Here is a 26,624-nt window from a genome sequence, read left to right on the forward strand (position 1 = left end):
TTGGAGATGGTCTAGGTAGTTTGGGAGTTCAAGCCATTTCAGGGATTGTAGGGTTAGGCAGTGATATGGGTGGTATTTTTAGATTTAGAGACAAATTTAGAGATTTTGTTGTAGCAGTTTTCTAGTTTAGAGGTGATAGAGGAGGACAAGTTGGTTAGGAGAGGGGCTCTGTATAATAAGGAAGGAAGAAGATAAGTCGAGGCCATAGTTTGCCTGGTAATGTTGGAGAGAAAACGATTATTCCTATACAGCATACCTAGCTTTTGGTGAGTTTTCTTAATATTTTGTTGAATATGAATATCAAACTTGGTGTTCATCTACAGTAATGCCAAGTAGTTTGGCGGAGGGGACTACTTCTATAGGGAGTTGGTTTGACTATAGACTTTGAAGTTGTTTTTATCATAGGAGAGGGTCTTTGTGGGAGGGAATAGTAGAATCTTTGATTTATTTGCATTGAGCGAGAGGTGGTTTTGACGCATCCTGTTTTCAGTTGTTGAGAAGGCAGTTTGAGTTTTAGTCAGCAATTCAGAGAGGTTTGAGGCAGAGCAGACTATTGTTGAATCTTCTGCATAGTGAATGATTTTAGCATCAGGAATAGGAGTGTGAAAGTTATTGATGAAGGTGTTAAAAAGCATTGGCCCAAGGATGGATCCCTGTGGTACGCCAGTTGGGGTAGCTAGGAAGGAAGAGATGGAGTTCTTCCATTTGACTGCCTGTGATCTGTCTGATAGATAGCTGGAGAACCAGGATAAAGCATTATGTGAGAGATTAAGGTTTGAGAGATGACAGAGAAGGTGCTCGTGGGAAACAGTATCAAAGGCTTTAGACAGATCGAGTAAAACAGTAGAAACTAAGTGGCCTGATTCTTGGGCTTGATTGACAGTTTCTAGGAAAGAGAGTAGAGCTGTTATTGTGCTATGGCCTGGACGGAAGCCATGCTGGGTAGGAGTGAGAAGATTGTTTTGGGTCAGGAAAGGCATAAGTTGGAGGTGGATGCATTTTTCTAGGATTTTGGAGATTGGTGAGAGCAAAGCAGTGGGGCGAAAGTTTGAGATGTTGGTATTTTTGCCTCCTTTATGAAGAGGAAGAATATAAGCTGAGCGCCAGAGTTTGGGGACATATGATTCTTTTATGGATTGGTTGATAATGATGCTGATTGGGGGAGCAATGCCATCAGCAGCACATTTTAGGAAGGAAGACGGAATATTGTCGGGAACATTAGAGCAAGGTTTAAGTTTGGACAAAAGTTTTTTTATAAAGTTAGTGGAGATGGGTTTTAGTTCAAACAGATGAGGTGAGTTAGAAGGGAGAGAGTGTAGAGCAGTTGGGTTATTATTGGGAAATGTCTTGGTGAGGGTAGTAATAGTGTCTGTGAAAAATGAGTTAAATTCAGAGCCTAGTTCCAGGTCAGATTTACTTGGGTCAGGCGAGGGATTATTCTTGGAGCCAGGGTTGAGGACTGAGTTTGTGTTCCAGAATTTTTGGGGGGTTTTATTGGTACTGGACTGAAGTTTGATATAGTAGGATTTATTGTGTTTTGGTGATTAGTCATTTTGCACGGTTGCGGAGCTGTTTATATTGGAGCAAGGTATTGGCCATTTATTGTTTTGGTAAAGCGTCCATCGTTTGTCTCTGTGGTGCATTATTTGTTTTGTCTCTTTGGATAGCCAAGGAGCTGTTTAGTTTTTATCCTTTTGTTTCTTAATGGGACTAGTGAGTTTAAAGTATCAAGGAAGACAGAGTTGAAGTATTCTATAGCCTTGTCAAGAGGAAGGATGTTTAGAATTTGCCATTTGTTTGAAAGTATTTGCGAAAGTAGTTGGGTTGAAGCTACTGAGGTTATGAGTTTGAATGTCTTGATGCTGGTGTGGGGAGGAACTAGTTGAGCAATGCATGAAGGCTGTGAGGTGGTCACTAAAGGTATCAGGAATTGTGCCAGAATTGGTTATTTTATATGGATCTGAGACTAAGATCTAATCTATAGTGGATCCGGGAGGGTTTATTTTGTTAGGTCGAGTGATGGAGAGGATTATTTGAGTGAAGTTATAGAGGTTAATGGATAGGGAGGGAGAGGGGCAATTGATTTTATTCCAGTCAATATTCACATCACCAAGGATATAAGTTTCATAGTTAATTTCACTAGAGGCCCATAGGAGAATACTTTCAAGTGTAGAGATATTGTTACCAGGTGAGATATATAGGGCAATGATGCAGATTTTTTTTTTATGTTTGTTTAGTTTTAGAATTCTAGCAGTTAGTTCAGTGTTCTGGAATTGGAATTTGGAGGGGAATTAAGGTAAGAAGGTTGGAGTAGACTAGGGCAGTGCCTCCACTTTTTTATTTAGTTGGTCATTTCTGAGACAAGGAAATCCTGGGGACAGACTCTCAGAGTCAGAGATAAAGGGCTTGAGCCAGGTTTCAGAGATGGCTAAGATATCTGGTTGGTTACGGCTTAACCAAGGTTGAAATTGGTATACTTTGTTGTTTAGACTTTGTGCAGTAATTGTAAAAATCTTTAGGGTGTTGAGATAGGAGGAAGAGTGTAAGGGGATGAGTGTTGTTAATAAAGGATGTAGGACTATGGTTAGGATGGATATCACCAGCTTGGACTAGGTTGTTGAAGGAGATGTCCTTTAGCCATATTGGTCTGCCAGACATGAATTTTGGTAGACTGGAGCAGGTGACAGTATCTTGACTTTAGAGGAGAAGAGTTTAGGGTGGAATAGGTGCAGAGGGTTGTGCTGAATGAGAGAAGAGGAGATGGAGTGGAAATGGGAGTAGGAGTGAGGGAGAAGGTGGATTTGTATGGTAGTTGTCTTTGTAGGTGGTATTGGACAAGCATAGGTGGAATATGAGGTAGCATAGTATAAGGGAAGTAGGAACAGAAAGAGGAAGCTGGGGGACTGGAGGGAGTGATAACTTGAGGAGAGCATGTTGGAGCAAAGAGAGAGTGGTATGAGTGGTTAGGAAATAGTGAAGGCTATGAAGAAAAAAGGGTTTAAAAAGTGATGGAGGTATTCTAGAGATTTAAGGAAAGAGGAGGGGACTATAATTATTGGATGGAGTACAGATTACAGAGTTTAAGAAGGATGGCTATAGGTGGGAGGAGTAATGGGGAGGAGCTGGTATTAGGTAATTAGGCTGAGAGGGTGGGGTGAGATAGGAATAAAGCTAGGAGTACTGGGGGCGGGTGGGAATTGGGGGCAGGGTAGGGGAGCAGAGTGAGCCCGTAGGGCGAATGGAGTGGGAAAGAACATTAGAGGTGAGTATGGTAAAATGAGAAAAATCACAAAATATTGACTACGTCATTCCCACTAGCAGTAAACTCCAGCTACAAAACCAAACTAAACCAAGCTTTGTCTGAATAGTGGTATTTTTGGGGAAAGGGTTTTAGTAACACATTTGTAGGGTTAGGGTTAGCACACGAGTAAGAGTATGGGGGGCTGTTGCCCATCTGCCTAGTCTTGTGTTACAACACTTAACCTTTCCTAGCCCTAATACTCCATATTACATTGCATTACATTACGTTATTACAAATAAAAGAATACTGAACAAGCACAACACCAGACAGGCACAGCAGAAAGTTTATCCCCTTATCTAACTTGTAAACACTCATAGCTGTCCTTCTGTTTATCTGCTGCAGTATTTTTTACATGTGGGAGTTCCCTGCCAAAGTGACCTGAGAAGACTTTTACTACCATGAGGGTGATGTACGTCTGATGCATGCTGCTTTCGGACATAGGCCATAAAGGTGATGTATGTGCGCACTGTTCTCAGAACTTCTTTGCAGCCAGTTGGATAACCAATCCTGGACGTCACTCCCTTGCCAGAATAATTTTTTCTTCAATAAAGATAAGTTCTCCATTGGGGAGCCTTTTGTCTTTTGCTACTGTTTTCTCTTGGTTGAGGGTTAATGTCATCCAAAAAAGGGAACTGTGAGTGTGGAAGGCAGATTCCACACAGCCATCCACTCCCACTGCCTTTTATGTCCTAGGCCCCACCACAACCATAAAAATTGTTCAATTTGTCAATCATTTGTGCCTAAAACCCTTTGTAGTAGTCTTTCATCCCTCGCTATTTACTTTGAGAGCCAACATCTGAAACTCTTAGCTAAAAATGCGATGGAGGGTTCCTCGGACTAGATGACTGAGCCTACTTTTTAAGGAATGCCAAAAGACCTAGGCCTGAAACAGAAGCTGGGCCTCTCACTATGGACATTTCTCCCAAGGCACACATTAGCTCAGAGACATGCTTCCTTGTGGATCCGTACCCACTGGCCAAGCTAATTTTACAGGCCACCTTGAAACCAGATGTAAGCACATCCAGAGAGGCCTCACAGACATCCAGGGGAAACCTAGGCTCATTGTGTTGAATGGCCCTAGAAGAATCACTCAGATTGTAGTGAGGGAGGATATTGTTCTGATTTGGCTGAGTGTAGGCCTATGTCCAGCCCTCCCTCCTTGCATCAGATGGGCACCCCTGCAGAAAAGAAACAGAAAACGAAACATTCCTCTCCTCCACCAGACCCTCAGAACTTTTGCCCAAGGCCTGTTCAAGGGCTTCATGGCTCTGAGGCCTACCTCAGGCCAGCTTGCTTCTCCTCTTCACTGGCTGCTTTCTCCCCAAAAAAGGGATAGTGGTTTCAAGCCACTTCAGAGGAAGATTCTTCCTCTGATGAGGACAATGACTCCTTAGCTTACTCTTCTCAAATCCCTTCCCCCTTGGTCTACGCATCCCCAGAGGAAGACTGCAATGGGACAGAACCCAAGTACAGACCCCGATTCCTACTGTGATTCCTCTTGTTATCCCTACTTTCTTAGATGCCTTCACCTTTACATCCGTATACCGTGACAGTGAGCCTTTGGCCCCTAAGAAGCTAGACAGATATTATAAAGTGCCTCAGGATTGTAATTTCCTTTTCAAAGCTCCTGTGGCAGATCCCTCAGTGATCTCACTACACTGTGGTAAGGCCTCCAGCGCTCTTCTTTTCACATCACTTCTCCCCTCGGACAAGGACAGTAGGCAACTAGAGAGGCTGGGAAAGAAAATACATCCTTCAGCAACCTTAGCTTTCAGGGCTCTGAATTACCAGACCCACATGACTAAGTACACCATGGAATTTATGACCCAATTGTCTGAGATATTCTCTGACATGCCTGACAGTGAAAATAAAGTCCTGGCATCTTCCCTTATTGTTGCATCCTCACAGGTGGCCAGACATTCCATCAAATGCAGCTACAATGCAGTTGCAGCTACCTCCTGAGCTGCAGCTTCTTCCTCAGCATTAAGACGGTTCACCTGATTGAGGCTTCAACCCCTTCCTGAGGACATCAAGGTGAAGCTTATGGATGCTCCCCCTGACAGCACCACTTTATTTTTAAACCGTCTACTAAACTCTTCAAGTCCCTGCAGGAAAAGAGCAAGGAGTTAAAAGACCTTAAACATATTTTTGTCAGTCCAGTGCCTAAATATCATAGGAACTATCCTGGAAAACAGGTCTTTGTCCACAGACAATCCTGGAACCCCAGTCCAAACCCTGTAAAGTGAGCAAGAAAGCCCATCAGTTTTCTGCTTCACTTGCTTTCCAGGTGGCTAAGCAGCCCTTTCCTGCTAGAACTGGCTTTTCCTCCTGACTCCTTAGAAATACCTCACCACCCCCCTTCCCTACACCTACCCCTCTCCCTTCCCATCTGAGAATCAATTACTCAAGACACTTGAGTCCTCAGCATCATCAGAAATGGATACTTTATGGTTTGGCATACTGTGCCTCTTTGCATGGGTATCCCTCAACCTCCAAAAGAACAGAAACCTCTCTTCCTCCAAATATTAGAAAACCTGTTAGAATAGGACATGATACAACCTGTGCTCTCTCCCCAGAATGGAACAGGCTTTTACTCATACATGTTCCTGGTTCCCAAGAAGGAAGGAAGGGCCATGGAGACCCATCTTAAACCTCTCCTATCTCGACACCTTTCTAAAAGTGCCCTCCTTCAAAATGCTAACTCTTCAGAACCTCTTACCTGTGATCCTCCCTCATGCCTTCCTAGCATCCATACACCTGAAAGATGCTCATTTCCATATCCCCATTCATCCCAAATTCAGGAAATTTCTATGCTTCTTTGTGGGATCCTGTCACTTTCAATTCTCTGCCTTGTCTTTTGTTCTTTCTGCAGCCCTAAGAGTCTTCATAAAATGGCTAGCACCAGTTGTCACTTTCTTCAGATTCCAAGGCATTCAGATATTCCCTTATCTGGGCAATCGTCTGTTCCAAGCCAACACCCCAGAGGAACTGAGAAACAATCTCAACTCAGCCATGGCTATTTTGCAGTGCCTGGAATTCGCCATCAACTTCAACAAATCTATGCTTGCTGCATCTCAAGATAATGTTTTTCTGGGGTGTGGATTCCAAACTGAAAAAATAATTTTTGTACCCCCCCCCCTAAAAAAAGGCCCAGGACATCTCTCTAATATTTTCAGAAATTCTCCCCCTAAAACATTTGTCTGCAAGACAGTTTCTCCGAATCCTAGGACTGATGGTCTCTACCATCCCTATGCTACCCCTGGCAAGATTCCACATGAGGAAATTCCAATGGTTCTGAAATCAGTATGGTCTCTGTATGCCCACCCACTGGAATTTCCAATACTGCTACTACCATGTCTCGAGGAGGAGCTGCTGCGGTGGATACAATTGCCCATAAACCCAGGACTTCCCATTCACCCATTGCCCCCAACTCAGGACCTGTACACAGATGCTTCAGATACAGTTTGGGGACCAACTCTGGGGCCACACACAATTCAAGGACAATGGGCCCCCTCTCAGGGAAAAGACCACAGAAATGTAAAGGAGATGAAGGCACTGATCCTAGCCTTAGTCTTTCCAGCCCCTGCTGAGGCCAGTGTGGCTGTGAGTCTACACAGACAATATGACTATTCTGTGGTATCTAAACTAGTAAGGAGGGACAAGATTCTACCTCCTTTGCAGGTTAGCATTCCCGGCTTGGGAGCTAGCACGCCAACTTCAGTTATCTCTTCAGGAGGTCTAGATCCCTTCCAATCAAAACTCTGTGGCAGTCACACTGCGCAGATCCAGAACTCAAGCCTGTGAATGGATGCTTCACAGGGATGTGTTCCTGGACATCATCCACCAGTGAGGTATTCCACAAATAGACTTGTTTTTGCCTCCCCTCCTTGAACAAACAACTTCCAACGTTTTGTGCCAGAGAACCAGAACCTCAGGCATGGAAAGTGGACGCCCTGTCAATTTCTTGGAAGGGGAGGTTTCTTTATGCATTCCCTCCCCTACTGCTCATTCCAAAAGTTCTGCTGAAGATTCAACAGGGCAGACCAAAAATCTTGCTGGTGACTCCCTATTGGCTAAGACAGCACTGGTTCCCCCTTCGTCTGCCCCTAGCCAAGTGCAGTCATCATAAGTTACCTCACAGAGTGGGCTTTACTCACACAACAAGGGCTCCTTCATCCTCCCACACCTGGAAACTCTTCAACTAACCCTGTGGGTGATAGAGCCCTGATTCCTTTCAGACACCTTTATTCTGAGGACATGCTTTAAGTCCTGCAGAAGGCCAGGAAACCCAATACAAGGAAATCATACCTTTTCAAAAGGAAGAGATTTTCTGTGTGGTGGCTTGCTAGAAACCTGTACTCATGGTTGATCTCCCTTTGGTTCTTTCATATCTATGTGAATTCCTCAGTGCTGGCTTAGCTTACTCCTCTATAAAAGCACATTTGTCAGCTCCTTTAGCTTTCAGATTTTAGGCGAAACAATTTCTTAAATGTGTCCTGCACAGTAAACCTCTCAGGAGACCTGTAGCCCCCCTCCCGGATCTTCTCTTTGTGGTAGAGAAATTGGCTGTTGCACCTTTTAAGCCTGCCTCCTATAGCACTGTCCAACACTGTACCTGGAAAACTGTTCTGGTGGCTATAATCTCTGCCATGTGGGTTTCGAAGCTTCAGGCCTTGATGGCTTCTCCACCCTTCTGATCTTCCACAAAGACAGGGATTCCCTCTGTAACAACCCTTCTTTCATGCCTAAAGTAGTTAATAAACTGCCCTTAAACCAGGCCATTCATTTTCCTACCTTTTTCCCCTATCCCCAAAACAACAGTGAGAGGATTCTACACACTTGATGTACACAGACAGCTCAGGTTCTACCTCCACAAGACTATACCCTTCAGGAATTCAGACCAGCTATTTGTGTCTTGCCACCGCTGGGCTCCAGGATTGCCTGTATCCATCAGACCATCTCCAACTGGATCTCCAAATCCATTTCTTTCTGCTATGCCTACCATGGAAAAGCCCTTCCTGGAAGTATATGCTAAGGAGGAAATACAAAAGTTTGTCCAACAAAATGTGAGCAGTGAAACAGAGGGAGATTCTGCTTCTTGTTCTTCTGGTAATAAAAACTACAGGTAGAGTGTGCCAGGAAAACTTTTTCCAGTGTTTCAACAGAGAACGCTTGAGAGAAGGAAAAAAGCACAAGGGTTAACTAGAATTAAGAGTGCATTGGAATGAAGCAAAGACAGGATTTGGGAGATGGAGATGAACAGGAATAAAACCAGTAACTTGGAAATTGACAAATGTGGGATTACAGAGCAATAATTATATTTGTGAAAGATGATAGAACAAGAAAATCTGGAAACTTTGGAGTTTTTTGGACTTTGTTAAACTTGTAGGGATCTCTAAAGCATATGCCGTATTTCATGTCATTAATGTTCAGAAAAATACTTAGGAGATGGGTTGTAAGTAAAACAATTTTTTTAATGGTATTATTTTATAGTACATGATTTTCTTTGCATGCTGTAAAGTAAAGTTTTCTTAGTTATTTGTAAGTGTAATGGGGATACTAATGTTAACAGGTGATCCTGTTTTTTTTTTCTTTCTCCCTTCTCTCATTCTCTCTGTTCAATTTTAACAAATGCTGGCACTGCAGTGTAAAAAAAAAAAGTCAAGTTTGGTTAAAAGAGTATGACAAAAGGAAAACGTGTGCTTTTTCTTATTCTTGAATAGGGGAATGACTGGATTAAGTATGTTATGTTATGTTCCTGTACTATCCCTGACTAACTGTTGATACTTCTCACTTATAACTACCTGCATCACTTATAACTACCTGCATCATCCTAAGCCTTCCCTATAAAATCTGCTTATCATGAAACTTTTGAGTGAATTCTTTATATATACTTGCATATTACATCCTCTCATGAATATTCCCTTATTGTTTACTGCTCCAGTCATGCTCAATGGTAGTAAGGCAGTTAATATTTCATATCCTTAAAAAAAAAAAAAAAAAAAACGTTTTTCTTATTTATACATCTGTTCTACTCAATACTATTTTCTATATTGTTTTTGGTATACGACTTTATTGGTACTTCTTCCTTGATTGAATTTTGCATGTGTTCTTCTGTAAACTTTTTCAAGATTGTACTTTATATATGTTTTTTATTGTTTATTGTTTTTTGTTGGTTATTCTTGGAGCTTTTCTCCCCGGGCCTCTACTGAAAATGGACATGTATCCAGCTAGACTAGCCCGGTCAACAAATGTAAAATAAAATAAATAAAATAAAGTACCTTAACTTGATTTAGTAACAAGTTTTAAGAGAAAGCAGGTAAGACTATTATAAGGCTTTTTTCTAGGAAATTTGTTTAGTAGCAATTCTATATTTGGTGCTCATGTCTCCAGGAGACAATCTGATAAAGAGAAATGGCTAGGAAATAATGTTCTCTGAAACATTCAAGTGTTTGCCCAGCTGTGAGAGCAAAAAGATAAGACAAAACCAGACAGCACTTAGTAGAAGCATAGGCTGCACCATGCGTCTTGGCATGGATAATTGTTCATTTAGGTTAAGTCAAGTTTGTGAGGGTGGCTGTCAGTTTTGAGCATCTGTTCCTATTAGAAGGTGAAAACATCAATATTTGAAGATAGTTTTGTCTGTTGTTTTTAAGTTATAGGTTTTATGGGGGTATTGGGTGTTTTTTGAGGGCTTTCAATAAAACAAAAAGTTTTGTAAGATATGACATAGGCTTAAATGGGTATGACAAGAAACAACTGTATAAACGATCAACCTGCCAAACAGTGTATGCATGTAACACAAAGTCTGAAATTAGACATTTAACAAAAAAGATGTTACATATAAAAGGTGGGAATAATACTTTAGTACAATGATGCTTTCTGTAATGTCTTTAAATGTCAATGGTCATACAGAGAAATACGAAAAAGAAAGAGTAGTGAACTATATTTAAAAATATATAGAGTGCAGATAGCTACACTACAGGAGACACCTTGTAAAGAACTGAACATCTGAATTTGATAAAGGTTTTCAGGATGGTTATTCAGTGGAATATCTGGGACAAAGGAAAAAGAGTACTTATATTAATTGCAAGACGAGCTCCAATAGTGATAGAAAAGGAAAAAAAGGTAATAATGGTAGATTTGTAGTGCTAAGGACTACTGGCAAGGGAAGAGGATTACACTGACATATATTTATATTCCACCTAAAACTGCTATAATGGAGCTTAAGAAATGCTGGGAGAAATAATCAGCTTTCAGCAAGGAATGTTAGTTATAGGTGAGCCCTGGAATTTGATTTGCAACAGTGAAGAAGTGTCTGGGGGTCCCAGAAGGGAAGGTACAACAAAGAAGGATAGAGTTTTGAAGAAATTTATGAAAATATTTGGCATGGAAAATATGAATTCAGTACTAGGAGTTTGGAGTAAATTTACATATTATTCCCCAAGATAGAAAAATTGAGCTAGAATAGATAGAATTTACATTTCACAGGAACATGTGCATTTAATTGAAGGTCTTGATACAAGCCCAATAACAGTTTCAGATCATGTGCCAGTAATTAAAATAAAACACCGGGCAATGAAATAAAAATGAGACACTGCTGCTTTCCCACCTATGTGTTAAACAGAAAGGAATTTAAGGAACGGGTAGTGGAAGATTATTCAGGAACTATTAGAGAAGATAGAAATTTCTTCTGAAAAAATATATATAGGAAGTGGGATAAAATTACAGCAGAGTTTAAAAAGATTGGAAATAAAAGAAAGGAACATGTGGTTAAGAAGTAACAAGAATTATTCAAAGGGACTGACAAATGTTAAAGTATTGCAAAACAGAGAGAATCTCACAAAACAAGAAGATGAGCAACTGCAGAATGCTAAACAAAAAATAAGGGATTACCTTGGTACTATGCATGAGTTTAGAAAAATTGCTATTAAACAACTGTTTTTTGATAATAATCCTAAACTTTTAGCACAACGACTCCGGCAAGAGAAAGCAGAAAGGACGGTCTCCAAGCTTAAGGAGCCTATAACAAGGAAGATAACAGGAGATCCTGTAGAAGTATTAGATATATTTTGGAAATTCCATGAAAGTTTGTATAAAGCAGAGAAATATAGAAATCAAGAAAAGGTACAAAAATGGAAAGGTTTGTGGAAGAATTAAATATGGCATGGTCAGAGGTAGATGATGCTCAATTACTAACCGTTAGGATAGGAGGAGATGAGATAAAAATTGTGATGTATGACCAATCTACAGAAAAGTCCCCAGGAAGAGAGAGTATTCCTGTGGAAATTTGGAAGCTAGGAGGAAAGGAACTGAACCAGGGTTTAGACATGCCCTCTATAGCCATTAGAATGCCCTTGGTGGACAAGCGAATACCACTCTCATTGGTCTTGGGAGAAGGGGCATGGAATATACCACTCTTCCTATCCAGAATGCTACACCTTTCCCTAAGGAGTTTTTTCCTGGCAAAATTGGGTCTGCTACTTCAGAAATTCCAATAAAAACTAAGCAAAAAATTAGAAATTTTTCTCTTTCTGTCTCAGTCTGTCTGAAAGGTGATTTATTGGTCTTAGCTCTGAGGTTAGTTTAGGCTGTTGACCCTTTCTGTTTGGTTATTTATGGTAAAAAGAAAGAGAGTCTTCATTTTCTGAAGAGTTTCAAGTTTTTGGACTACAAAATGATTATGAAGAGACAAATTATATTTTGCCGTCTCAGATTCTGAGTAGATTGTGGCTTCTGCTAGTCACTTTAAAGGTTTCTCTTTCTCTGAAACTTCAGTCTGTAACTTGCCTGACATCCACAATTTTCTCTTCTATCTCCATTTTTAGCTTCTTCTGAGTTCCCTCATTTGCTGCCATTATCTGTATTCATTTTCACCACATGTGCCCTCAGTTTTGCATTCCATTCCCTTATCCTTTGCTGATGTTCTTGCTCAGTGTCTGCCTGTAGTGGCACATTGTCTGCATACAGAAACTTTGTTGATCTGTCACCTCCAACCTGTTTGCTAATGTAATCCTGATACACACCCACTCACACTAGGAACATCTCTGTGAGACCGAACACTCTTTTTACTTGAGCCATTAGGTCCTTGTACATGGATTGCACTAATTCTACTACTAATTTTACCAATGTGTCTGGGACTTTGAACCATGCATGACTGCCCAAATAAATCTGCTTTCTTGGGACCTTGTCATATGCTTTCTCCAAGTCTAGGAATTCCTCATTCTAGCTTCTACTCAAGTATCTGTCTCACTGCAAACATTGAGTCAGTTGTGTTGCATCCTGAATCTGAACTGCCCATCTCCCATCTCACTTTCTACTTCTCTGCGTATTAGTTTGTCAGTCACCCTCTACAGAACTTTCATAAAATATCACCTCTTTACTGCCTACAGTTGTGAATGTCCCCTTTGTTCTTGAACACTGGCACTAGTATGCTTACTGTCCAGTCCTCTGGAATACGCCTTTCTCTCCATACTGCTGTGAATATCTTCAGAAATCATTCTTTCCTGTCTCGTCCAACATCTTTTATATATCCTGTGACCTCATTTGAGCCTGCTGCTTTCCCTGACTTCATTTTCCTTAGTGTCGCTATTACTTCTGTGATAGACTTCTCTTCTTTGCTAGCATCTCTTACAAAAGGGTGTCTGACAGTCGTCTTTATCTTTCTGTCTTTGCTTTCCAACTTGATATTGTTTCTTTATGACATACACTAAGTAACTTTCCAGAAGCTGGTAAAGTGCCTCTGATGCCTTGCTCTTTGCTATTGCAACGACTATCTTTGTCAGCCATCCAGTATTCCTTCCTAGTCCAGACCATCTTTTCTATCTCCCACCTTTTCCTGCGCTCTTTTCTTTTGATGATTTCCTGGACTTTTGCATTCCAGCACTAGCTTTTCTTATATACCTAATTTCCATACCTGCCTTTGCTGCATATCTGTTCTGTAGTTCTCACACATGCTGTTTTCTGGTGCAGCCATTCTTCTTCAACTCCACCTATTTTGCCTTCTTCCTTATGTGCTAGAAACCCGAGTAATTCATTGAACTGTTGTGCTTTCTCTCCAGTCAACTTTCTGGTTTTCAGATTGGTCTCTGTTGACCTTTAAGGCTTCTCTGACCACTGCTTGCAGCTGATTGTGGCAAGCAGTGGTTTATGCTGTGGGCTGACTGTTTCACTGGGGATGACTTTGCAATCAGTGATTCTATCCCGGTGCCCTTTCCTTACTAGGAAGAAGTCTACCTGAGTTGCATGTTGGCTATTCGTGAATCCATCTTGTGACTCTCTCTCTCTCTTTTTGAACCATGTGCTGGCTACTATCAAGCCATTTGCTAGACAGAAGTGTAGAATGGCTCCCGCTTCTTTATTCCTGTTGCCCCACCCATGTGGACCCAGGCAGTCCTCGTATCCCATTCTGTCTCTCCTGATATATGCATTTAGGTCACCCATTATGAACACCAATTCATGTTGCCCTGCTTTATCTACTAGGTCCTGCAACTACTTTCTGAATGCTGTCTTTTCCTTGCTGTCACAACCCTGCTGTGGGGCATATGCTCAGATTATGAATACCGCCCTGTCCTTAACACTGATTGACACGAATCTGTCATTAATTCTGATGACATCCCTCACTGAATTCCCACACATTTTCTACTCTGTCCTCCTCCTGAGTAGTAGATGTGGACTTGCTTATCTTTGCAGAGTCTTTCAAGGTGTCACGGACCTCTCACCTGGGTAAAGGATTTCCTACATAGACTTTTATTACAAATGAAATATAGAGTTAGAGAGCATCAGGAGACAGCAAAATGAATAATAATCCCATTTAGGCAGGTACAGTAGCTCATACAATCAGCTACTTATTTCTTGTAAGTATTGTAGAGAAGTAATTAAAAACTAGGAAGCTGTCAAGTAAGTTGCATTTTAAATTGTTCAATGTAAGAAAGAATAGTAAGTAGTAAGAGATGGCAAAATCTGTAAACACAGTAGTGTTATAAAGAACTGATCAAATGATATAGGCTGAAAAACTTCACAAGGTTCTCTGTTGGGTGAAGACGTAAAACTGATGCAGTTTAATACTTAAGAAGCCATTATATTGTCACTGCCCATTGTCTTTGCCTTGTTTGCTTCCATTAAACAGGGTAAGTGCTAACTTGATTATTTTTTCATGCGTAATCCAGGAGACAACAAACTACATGCACCAATACTTCGTAACCTACAGACATTGAAAATAGGAACAAAGACCCTTGAAAAATAAGAACATTCAGCTAAAATCTGAACATCATAATTACCATAAAATTTGAATCCCAAGTAGCACACAACTCTTCTCACTTCCAGTAAGAAGGCAAGATATTACTCAGAAACACATTTGAAAAACAGAGTGACAAAAATTAAGGAAAAAATATAAGCACATTATCAGACATTTCATAAACTCTGTAGACTTTGATGAACTATTTTGCAAAATTCTACCGCACATTTTTTTTTCTTTCGGAAAAAGGGAGATGTTAGATGTGTGTTCTCTTTCTTTAAATTTTTTGTTGCCACTGAGAGCTGCAGTGTGGTTTTTCTGTGTAGACAGCTTCAAATAACAGATGTGATGAGGGGATTCAGAAAATTTTGTGAGTGAGTTAATCAAGCCTGAAAGTAGGGACATACCTCCAAAAACAGAGGCATCCTAAATCATTTCTGAAAGTAGGAAAGTTCCTCCAAAACAGGCACAGCTGAGAGGTCTACAGACACTACATAACATTAGAAATGCTATTTGCCCTGTTACTCCTCCTAGCAGCAAAAGGCATCATTCTGGAGTATTGCAGGCTGTTCAGCTGTTTAATATGTGTTCACGTCTGGTGATTTTTTTGGTTTTATATTACAGGTCTGGAACATTAACTCCTTCTCAAGTGGCAGAAAATATCATTAGAGCCATTGAAGACAGTGAAAATATGAACCCACCTCTGAAAGCTTTAGTGCAGTGGGACCAAAAACTCATCCTAAAGGTATTTGTGCCTTGAAACATATATTATACTACCTAATCTGTCAGAAATTGAATAATAAAAATCCAGGTATGAACATAAGTTTCATTAGGGGACTAATATTGTGACTTAAATACTGGTTTCATGTATTAGAATTTTTGATGGCTGTTAAAATTTGTGTGATCGGATAGGTTATGTGATTGGACAGTTTATCTGCGGTGGTGGTGCTGCGGTAACGTTGTCGCCTCAGTCAGACGCTGTCCAGTTTGATTCTCAGCTAGAGCGTCTTCTGTGTGGAGACGTGCATGAATGGGCGTACCTTCGTTGAAGGTTGTGCATCAGGGCTGGTAACTCTGCACGTAAAAATCAACTACCAATCATTAGCGGACCGGAGTTCCACTGTGACGACCCCTAACCGGGAAAAGCCAAAAGACATAACAAAAATGTGATTGGACAGTTTAAAAACAACAAGTTTTCCTTAAGGCTTTCTCAGTTGCTTTGACACTGTTAATTTCTTTGCATTGTACTTACTAAATTATACCACTAGCATTGTAGAAAACGTCGAATTAACTGACCAAAACAAAAACAGTGAAGCACACCTTGCCAGCTCATCATGACATTTTGACCCATCTTGTCTGTTTTTTTTACTCAAGTTAACGAATATAGTGCATCTCCCTCTTAACCATTATGTTGCTTCCTGCTTTACTGCAGTATAATTTTCTTTTCCCCTGGAACTAGCTATGGACAGTCAGCTATGTGTTTGTCTTGCAAAATAATTAAATAACAGCAGTACATATACACCTGGCCAGGTACTGTCATAAAGATGATGCAAGTTTATAGACTCAATTTTCTTCTTGATTATAAAACTTTCACTTTTTTTTTTTGGTTTTCTTTCTACTTATGTCACACCATCATTTATTTCCAAGTCTTGTAGGACTTTGACATTTTGTGGGTATACAGACACACATTTAGATGTTCTTAGTAAATGTTGCAGTATTTAGTCTCGGAACTTCCTCTCATTCAGAAGTCTGCAGCTAACCTAAATACCAGGGCTTTTACCATCTGCTAGCTGGTGGTTGCACTTGCCAGCCAACATTAGGATATTGCTGGCATAAAAGGATGTTTGCCTGCATCATATTTAGTCTGATGCACAAGACCATGTGTGAGCATCTTCAGTCTGTCAGTCAGCCTGAAGCAGAGTACCCTGTTGGGGAATCTCCTTTTTATCCTTAATAGTATTTAGCTATTTATTTATTTTTTTAATGTGGGAAGCAGATTCTCCAAAATAAATCCATTCCTATTTATTTATTTGCTGGGGTAGAGCACGGACCAGTTTTCAGTGTCACCCTGGGGACAAAAACTGTCTAGATATAGAAAGGCAAGAATATAGTAAGACTACAGTAACACAAGTGACAGTAAAACAGTATAGTGGTTGAATAGTGCTTTGGATGTATAGTAAATCCAATCTGTTCATTTTCAAGTTCTATATGGGTTATAGAACATTTGAGAAACTCGAGTAGAATAAATTAGAGATGTGAAAATGGGCAAAGAATTTAGTGATTAAAGTTGAGTGTTCTTCTTTGTCTGATGAAGTCTATAAAATGAAAGCAGTTATCCTAATAAAGCTTCTTTAAATGAATACTGACTCAAGGTTACTTGTTTTAAAGATTCGAAGGGATTTAAGGCAAAAAATTTGGAACTTCTGGATAGAAGCTAATGTTCATTCTTCATCTTGAACCACAGCCTGCTCTCCAGCTACTTCCATTAGCATTAATTTCTGGTGAGAGAGACTTCCACAGTTTGGGCTTGAGAATTGAAAATGCATTGTCAGATATTGTGAGATTTGTGCTTCAGAGCCTGAGTGGTTCAAATTTCTGCTCCAGATGTCGAGGCCGCATCTCGGCTGATTATGTTCGAGGACTGATGGGGCCCCACAGAAAAAGAAACAGAAACCAAGCATATTTTCCCCTGCAGTTAAGGATCCCTATCATAAGTGGCAGGAGTTTACTCATGGGTATTTAATGCTTTAGTTATTTCTTCTGCTGATCCTTCTGTAGTGTCGGTCTCTTTGGACAAGCCCTCCAAGCTGTTGCTGTCTTCCAAGTTACTTCCTTCTAATAAGGATAGTAGGGTCATGGAGAGGCTGGTACAGTAAGCTGCCCACCTTATCCTTTAGGCCATTAACTACTGGACTTGTATGACTAGGTATTTTCTGGCTGTCCTTTCTCAGGTTATTTCTGAACTTCTTGACTCTGAGGGGAAGGCCTCTGCCCCTTTCCCTATTGGATTCTGCTTCTCAAGTTGTCCACCATTGTGTTAAGTGCAGATGTTCTTCGTGTTTCACTGCTGCAGTTAGCCCTCAGTCGGCCTGATTATCAAAGTCTTGAGTCCTGCATCGGTTGCTGTCTCATCTTCCGTGACATCAGGTAGTCAGGGGTATAAAGCATTCAGCCGACGCCATTACATCAGTCTTTCTTGCCGTGCGGTGCCCGAAGCAGAAGCAGTTCGCAAGTGCCAGTCGGCCAATTCCTGAAATTTTCGTTTTCAAGTTTCAGAACTGAAGTCTTCAGCTAAAGCTAAGTACCCCATTGGGGAAACTTTTTCTTGCTCTAAACCGATGTCAATAAAAGTTAGTAATTGTATTTCTTGTGGAAAGCAAATACCTCATAAAGATTTTCATTCGTACTGTATTCCTTGCCTAGGCCCTGACCACGACATACCTCGCTGTCGGTTTTGTGCCTTATTTAAGCAACAAACTATTTATCGTCGGTATATTTACGCTTCTAAATATTTTCGTACTCTGTTCATTTATCCAGATATGTCTTTGGAAAGCCATCCGACTACCAACATTCCAAAAAAATGCAAAGATAAAGACAGAGACAGGCCGCCTAGGTCCAAAGCTGCCGACGACGCTTCTTCTAAGCCAGTCGCCAATTCGCCGGTACTCAGTGAGGCGCTTTCGCAGCCCCTGATACCCGCTACTTCAGATTCACAGGTCTCTACTGAGACCCATTCGGAGTCCGGTATGCCACGAGATACTTCAACTGTGGAACCTGCGGATGTCTGTACCTTGGATGGGTCCAGAGCCGCTGTGCAGGCACTGGCTTCTGAGGGTGTATTTAGACCTACTGACTTGCATATTAAACCGACGCCATCATCTTCTTCAAGGCCTAAAACTCGAACCATGCCTAGAAAACTGACACCCAGACCGCATGGTCAGGCCTCTATGCCTAAACAACAAATGATAAGAATGGCTGAAGACCTTATTATTTTAATCAGGGGACGCCAACCTTCCCCCTCTAAAAGACCTAGGACTGAATTTGCTTATGATACTTCTGACCAGGATTCTGAAATTTCTGTTTCCTCCAATGACCAGGATTTACCCTTATCTACTTATGAGGATTCTGATGCAGAGAACTCTATTCCCTCTGCCCCCCCCCCCCCCCCCCACACACACACACAGAGGATTTCTCTTTTGGTGAAACCTTGCATACTCTTAAGGACCATTTTCGTTGGGAAAGTCAGGATTTCTCTGATTTTAAAAAGAGGCTTAGGGATTTCTTACTCCTGCCCCAGCACAGGCCTTTAGCTATCCCTCCTGTACTAGACATAGTTGATGATGCCTTTTCGGAATCTAGCTTGGCCCCTGACTCTCTACCTCCTGCTCCCAGAAAACCTGATAGATATTACAGGGTTCCTGACTCACAAGTACATTTTTAAAAATCCTACTGCGGATCCTGAGACCATTTCACAAGGGCCAAGGGCATTAATGCTACTACTGCCAAAAATCCTACCCCCTCTGATAGAGACTCCAGGGCGCTGGATAGATGGGGTAAGAAGGTATACACTTCTGCAACCTTGGCCATTAGTGCCTTAAATTGCCACTTTCATATGTTAAAGTATCAGCAGCATATTATTGGATTACTTAAACAGAAAATGATGTTGATTCCTGATTGTGCTGAAAATAAGGATTTACATGATTTGATGCATTTTGCTGAACAGGTTGGAAAACATACTTTGCAGTGTGGTTTTGATTCACTAGAGACATCTTGCAGGGCTGCTGTCACTGGGTCTCTACTTACAAGGTATGCTTGGCTTAAGGAGCAATCCTTGCCAGATCATGTTCAAGCTAAATTGTTGGATGCTCCCTTAAATCAGGACCGCCTGTTTGGCAACAAAGCAGAAGTAGTTCTTAAGAAGATGGAGGAAAAAGCTAAATCTATGCAAACTGTTAAAGATTTCCTACAGGTACAGCCTCCAAGATTTAGTAGGCATTGGCCCTCTAAGAATTGATCCTTTCCTGCCTCTTCCAGGCCTTCTCAGTCCAAACCCAGAACCAGCAGAACACCCAGGCTTTAGTCCCAGGGTGCGCACAGGACTAAGCAGTGGGGTGCTCCCACTTCCAAATCAGGGAGTAGTAAGACTCCCCCCTATGGTAAACTGTCTCAATGACTTAATTTAAAAGCTTCCAAGCACTTCTCAACTGACTGCTCCTTTAGGGGGAAAGATTGCTCTGCAGGCAAAAAGCTGGAAACTCATTTCCCATGGCAAATGGGTTTTAAATATAGTTTCCCAAGGATACAGATTTCACTTCCACACGTTACCAACCCCAAACGGTTGACCCAGATCTACCCCCAAATCAGTGGGCAGAGGCTCAAAAGCAAGTACTCTCTCTTAAGCATAAAGGCTATTCAAACTGTACCAGAAGAGGAAAAGGGACTAGGTTTCTATTCAAGACCTTTCCTGGTACCCAGAAAAGACAACTCCTGGTGTCCTATCCTGGACCTTTCTATCTTAAACACCTTTTTGGTGATTCCAAAATTCAAGATGCTAACTCTTCACCAGTTGCTTCCTATGTTAGGCAAAGATGCCTGGTTGGCAACACTGGATTTAAAGGAAGCCTACCTGCACATCCCAATCAGGGAATCTTGCAGAAGATACCTATGCTTCAAAGCAGGCTACATGCACTGTCAATTCTCTGCACTGCCCTTTGGCTTATCTACTGCGCCCAGAGTATTCACAAAGTACCTAGCTCCAGTCATTGCATTTTGCAGGCAAAGAAATATTCAGGTATACCCATACCTGGACAATTGTCTAATTCTGTTAGGGGTGGGGACATCAATAATATCCTTGAGACTAGAGAGTATGAGTGGATACTACTATTAGCAGCAGATCGTCCACCTGGCCTAAACTCTGCTACAAGTCTTAAACCTATTTTAATGAAGTTGCAACGTATTAAATTATATGTGTATTTATACACTTATGAAGCTGTATTGTATTAAATTATCCAATAGAAAAATTCCTTGCACGTAGGGAAAGTTGCACGGCAACAGCAGTCTCATTCCACAAACAAAAAGGAAGCCAGCAACTGGAATGGATCCGAAAAATTTATTATAATAACATCATAAAATGATGCATTTAAATAGTGTCAGCCCAGCGTCCTATTGGTGCAATTACAATTTGTACAAAGCATTATTAGGATATCCTGAATACAACACGGTCCTTCACGCCTCCAGCTTTCATCCCCCGCACATTGCCAAAAACATTCCTAAATCTCAATTTATTCGATCTAAACGGATTTGCTCCCAGACGGAGGTTTTTGATCAAGATAGACATGATCTTATCAACAGGTTTCGTGATAGAGGTTACCCCATGGGACATGTTATCAAAGCCAGTAATTGGGTCAATACGTGCCCGAGGGAGGAATTTTTGAAATATAAGGTCAAGGACAACAGTGTGACTCAGCCAATCAGGTTTGTGACTACCTATGCCAGAAATTCCAATGCTCTTATGCATAGTATCAACACCAATTGGAATATTTTATGTAATATTCCAGAATTATCGGGGTTATTACCTGACCATTGCTTGTTTATATTTCGCAAAGGGAGGAACTTGGCTGCTTATTTTAACCACTACAAGCACACACACAATATTGACAACACATCTTTGTCTCAAACTACATTAACTGGCGAAAAAGTTGTGGGTTGTTATCCATGTGGACATTGCACTAACTGTAACAATATTGTCAAAACAAAAGAATTCACCAGTAGAAATTGTAGTAGGGTTTATGATATTTCATTTTTTGCAAATTGTAGCAGTGAATGGTTAATCTATCTTGCAACATGTAGCTGTGGCTCTTTTTATGTTGGCCAAAATTCTAGGCCTTTAAGATTCCGTATTTCAGAACATATGAGTAACATTAGGAACAAAAGGCCAAATAATGCTTTGTACAAACACAGTGTTGTACATACTACTGCCAAATTTTCCTTTGTAGTTATTGATATCATTAGGGGTAACAGGTTTAAAAAAACAGGATGGCATGTATTGCTTAACTCAAAGGAAAAGAAATGGATCAGTATATTAGGAGCACTATTCACACCTGGTTTAAATGAGCAATTGTAATTGCACCAATAGGACGCTGTGCTGACACTATTTAAATGCATCATTTTATGATGTTATTATAATAAATTTTTCGGATCCATTCCAGTTGCTGGCTTCCTTTTTGTTTGTATTAAATTATGACATGCATATTAAGATGTATTTTATATGTATTTTATATGTATAGTATTGATTTTGTGTTTTGGTCACATGATATGGACTGCTATCATGTGACTTGTGTGCTCTTATTTAAAACAAGTGATGTCTTGAATGTAATTGTTTCAGTATTGAGAAAGGGTTTCACCCGAAAGCTTTGCTATTTTGATAAAGTTCTTTTTCTCCAACATGTTGTGTTTTTTTCATTGGATTTCTTTTTATTCAGCCCCTGTTTTCTTTAAGCTTGCTATACTTAGCTGATTTGTTGGGTGTTTGAATAGAGAGCCTACGTTTGCAGCCATATGCATAACGCACAGTCATTAAAATCTATTTTGGCAAAGGAGGTTAATCCTCTACTAAATATCATTACTACTACTAGTACTGTAGAAGCGGATAAAGTTATGGATCCTTGTGAGGAAAGTGTCATAGCCTTTAATAACAAGCTTGTACTCCTTGAGAGAAAAGTGGGTGCATATAAACGCCTGCAGTGGCAAAGATTTAGTTTCTCAGCATATTTAAATATGGGCATCGTACCGCGAGGACTAAGAATTTTAAAGATGCCATCAAATGGTAATGCCTATCCCGATCTTCTTACGCGATGGCAGCAGCTGAATATCAAGCTCAGCTTGGACTATATGGCATTAATGAATGAGTTCTTTTTAAACAGTGAAATGGAGTTGAAGGAGGAAATTATATTAATGGAGAATGAACTTATGTGTATGCCTTGTTTTTCGGATATGCTTACCACATATCAACAAATGCTCAGCAGGCTCCACGATCTGGATGATCGTCTTGAGGCAGTAAAAAAGCGGAAACTTTTTAGAGATATGGCCGATTTCCGCAAGGGTCATATGTTTTCTTGGCCCAAGGGTGAATTTAAAGACACTAATGCCAGTACGAACCTGTACAATAAAAAACGCATCAATACTTCATCTATTAGAGCCTTGGATGATTTTCCTGAAGTTGGAATTGTGGATTCAGGTTTGAATTCTGGTGCTTCTGCCGCACCATTGGACAAGACCCTGTTGGCCACTCCCTTGGATATGACCTCAGCAGTGGCTGAGAAAGGTACAGCTGTAAGCGAGACGTCGTCTTCTGTTAACGGGGATGTTATACAGGAGAAACAAGTGAATGGTAATTCATTAGTAAAAAAGACACATCAATCTGTGCTTAATTTTTCCGACAAACGCTTTCAATTAAATCAACCAGAGAGGGTGCAAGACAACAAGCTGGCGAGGGACAGATTGCTTACAAGGCATCAAACGGGTGCTGTAAAGTGCAAGAACAGCAGCCCTATGGGGCAAGGAAAGTTGAGCGGAAGATGATTAGAGGTATATTAAATCTATCCAAGTTTACTTTGGATGAACCTTGCTTAACTTTATTGTGTAAAGGTTTAAATTTTATACCAACGGCTGATATTGATCTAGTATCAGCCTTAACAGACTTGAAGCAGTTCATTAGGACTATTAATCTTAAAATTTTGTTTAAAGCAGATTCACTGACTTCAGATGTTTGTAGAAGACATAGTACCTTTATTCCATTGAATGTACCTGTTACAACCGCTTTTCATGATTTATGTGAAACTGAATTGAGGAGTCTGTTTGATAACACTGATAATAGAAAGAGCTATAATCTAACATATAATGAATATATGGCTTTGAGAAAATTAGAGTTGAATGATGATATAATTGTTAAACAAGTGGACAAAGGGGGTGCTGTTGTCATTATGGATCGTGATAATTACAATAGTTCTGTTGTTTCACTTCTTAATGATGGCGAGGCATTTAAGTGTATTAATTTCATTGATGTCAAGAAATATATTAGCAACGTTAATATGTTTGTGTATGAACTACAGATCAATGGTGACATAGACTTAAATTTGTTTCATTTTTTCACTGTGCCTTGCCCGGTTATCCCTCAGCTCTATGGTATACCTAAAATTCATAAGAGCTTATTGGATCCACCGATGAGACCTATAGTCTCTGGTAATGGGTCTGTTACAGAGCCAATATCAGTGTAGTTACAAAAACAGCTATACCCTTTTCTAGCTAAGTGTGGTAATATATGAAAGGATACTGGTGATTTTTTGAATAAGTTATCTATTTGGTGTAACAGTTTACATGATGATAATATTAATATAGGAGAATACTTGTTTGTAACTATGGATATTGTATCCCTTTTTACTGTTGTACCAAATAATTATGGAGTTGAATCCATTAGAGAATTTTTGACAATGCAGAGAACATTATCTGTCAATTTTGTTCAAAACATTTGCTCTTTATTAGAGCTGGTTTTGACCAATAATATTTTTATTTTTAATCAACAGTTATATTTGCAACTTAACGGCGTTGCTATGGGGACGCCTGTTGCTAATACGTATGCAAATTTGGTTTTATATCAATGGGAACTGCAGCATATACCTAATGGTTGCAATTTTTTAAATAGTAATATTTGTTTTTATCAGAGATTTGTTGATTGTTTTATGATTTGGAAGGGCTCATTAGAAAGTTTAGAGCAGTTTGTATCATATATAAATGCAACTACTACTTTTCTAACTTTTAAAACAACTATATCTGAAATTGAAGCGTTATTTCTTGATGTAAAGGTTAGATTAAATGATGGTTTGTTACACACTATTATCTTTAAAAAGGACGTACACACAAATAGGTATATACATCATGATAGTATGCACGCTCCTCATGTTTTTAAAGGTGTGGTTAAGGCACAATTTGCTAGAGTAAGTAGACTCAATACTAATGACGTATGTTACTTTGTACAACTAGATGAAATGTATAATGAATTTCTAACATGTGGCTATGATAGTAAATTATTAGCAGAGTTGAAGGCCTATGTTATACATAATAGGACCACCCTATATCCGCCATATTTAAAAAAAAATGGTGATTTTGATAACACTTTAACCCCTGAACCATGTGATAAACTGCGCAGGAATAATACAGTTAGGTATGTGACCACTTTTGGCAATAGAGTTTCTTCTGTTAAGCGTATTATATACAAGTATTGGTCGGTACTAACTGCATCTCTTGAGATTTGTAGGCTATTGGGTAACAAACCCTATTTCTCCTATAGAAATAAGAGAACTATTAAGAGTAGGTTATTACAAAGATTTTAAGGATAAATCTAAAATTGGTGCAAGTACGAATTTTCTTGGTCTTACTCGTTTTGGTACCTCTAAGTGTTTGAATTGTTCTTGTTGCGCAGACATTGTTGAAACTTCTGCTTCCTCTTTTTATATTCACCCTACTACTAATAGGAACTACAAATTTAATGTTATGGCAAATTGTAATACAGTTAATGCTGTGTATATGGCTACTTTTATAAAGTGTTCTTCATTCTATATAGGTAAGACTTACACGTAAGTTAAAGGATAGGATAATTGAACACAAATCTGAGATTAGGAGGGAAAATATAAATAATGCCTTATTTAAACATACACATCTATGTGGAGTTGAACATAAGTTTAGGTTTAGAGTCATAGATATTGTTTTATCTTCTGTTAGGGGTGGGGACATCAATAATATCCTTGAGACTAGAGAGTATGAGTGGATACTACGATTAGCAGCGGATCGTCCACCTGGCCTAAACTCTGCTATAAGTCTTAAACCTATTTTAATGAAGTTGCAATGTGTTAAATTATGATATGTGTATTTATGAAGCTGTATTGTATTAAATTATGATATGCGTATTAAGATATATTTTATATGTATTGTATATGTATAGTATTGATTTTGTGTTTTGGTCACATGGTATGGGCTGCTATCATGTAACTTGTGGGCTCTTATTTAAAACAAGTGATGTCTTGAATGTAATTGTTTCAGTATTGAGAAAGGGTTTCACCCGAAAGCTTTGCTGTTTTGATAAAGTTCTTTTTCTCCAACGTGTTGTGTTTTTTCAATTGTCTAATTCAGGCAGAAAGCCAGGACATACTTTTGAATTATCTGGCATTTGTACAAAAGGTCCTAACTTCTCTGGGGTACACCATAAATGAAAAGAAATCACATCTGGTACCCTGTCAGCAAGTTATATTCCTGGGAGCAAGCTTGAACACAGCTTCCCAGATCGCTTTCCTCACACCAGAGAAATAAATTCATTTAACAACTTACTTCAAACTAGTGGCCACAAAAACCCTGCTATCTGCAAGACAAATACTGCAAGCCTTGGGGGTTCATGGCCTCATACATTCTACTAATTCCATATGCAAGTCTGCATATAAGGAAACTACAATGGTATCTAAAAAGCCTATGGTGTCAACGTTCTCAGGATCTAGAAGCAATGATACCTATCATACCTTACCTACGGTTAGAATTCCTTTGGTGGGCAGAGGCCTGCCACCAAAAACAAGGGACTACCATTCAATCTACCCCCTGCCACCCAAACCCTAACAACAGACGTATCAGACTATGCATGGGAGGCTCTCCTGGTAGGGAAGTGCATTCATGGCAAATGGAATCCAAGTCAAATGCACCTGCATATCAATCAAAAAGAAATGTTAACTGTACAGAATGCTCTGACAGCCTTCAAGGACCACATACTTCCAGGACAATTAATGGTAAAGATGGACAGCACCACTGTTATGTGGTACATAAACAAGCAGGGGGGTACCCATACTTACCCCCTTTGCAGACTAGCCATGGCTGAGTGGAACACAGCCTTGAACAACCAAGTGCATCTACAGGCTCAATTCCTGCCAGGAAAACTAAATACACTGGCAGACGAATTAAGCAGAAATCTCATGGACCCACATGAGTGGAAAATGGAACCAAAGACTTATCAACATGTTGATAAACAAATGGGGGAGCCCAGAGATGGAC

At 40.0% G+C, this 26,624-nt stretch overlaps 1 protein-coding gene across 1 annotated transcript in view; it reads left to right on the plus strand.

Annotated features, from left to right (window-relative positions):
- Positions 1–26,624, plus strand: part of LOC122791413 (fatty acid amide hydrolase-like) — a 1,249,544-nt gene that overhangs the window by 269,874 nt on the left and 953,046 nt on the right. The window contains exon 6 of the mRNA XM_044059161.1: positions 15,162–15,282. Coding sequence (XP_043915096.1) covers positions 15,162–15,282 — 121 coding nt within the window. The remainder of the gene's footprint in view (positions 1–15,161; positions 15,283–26,624) is intronic.

Source organism: Protopterus annectens, chromosome 17.part0 (assembly GCF_019279795.1).
Source record: "Protopterus annectens isolate FY-2018-M chromosome 17.part0, PAN1.0, whole genome shotgun sequence".
Classification (NCBI taxonomy): domain Eukaryota; kingdom Metazoa; phylum Chordata; order Ceratodontiformes; family Protopteridae; genus Protopterus; species Protopterus annectens.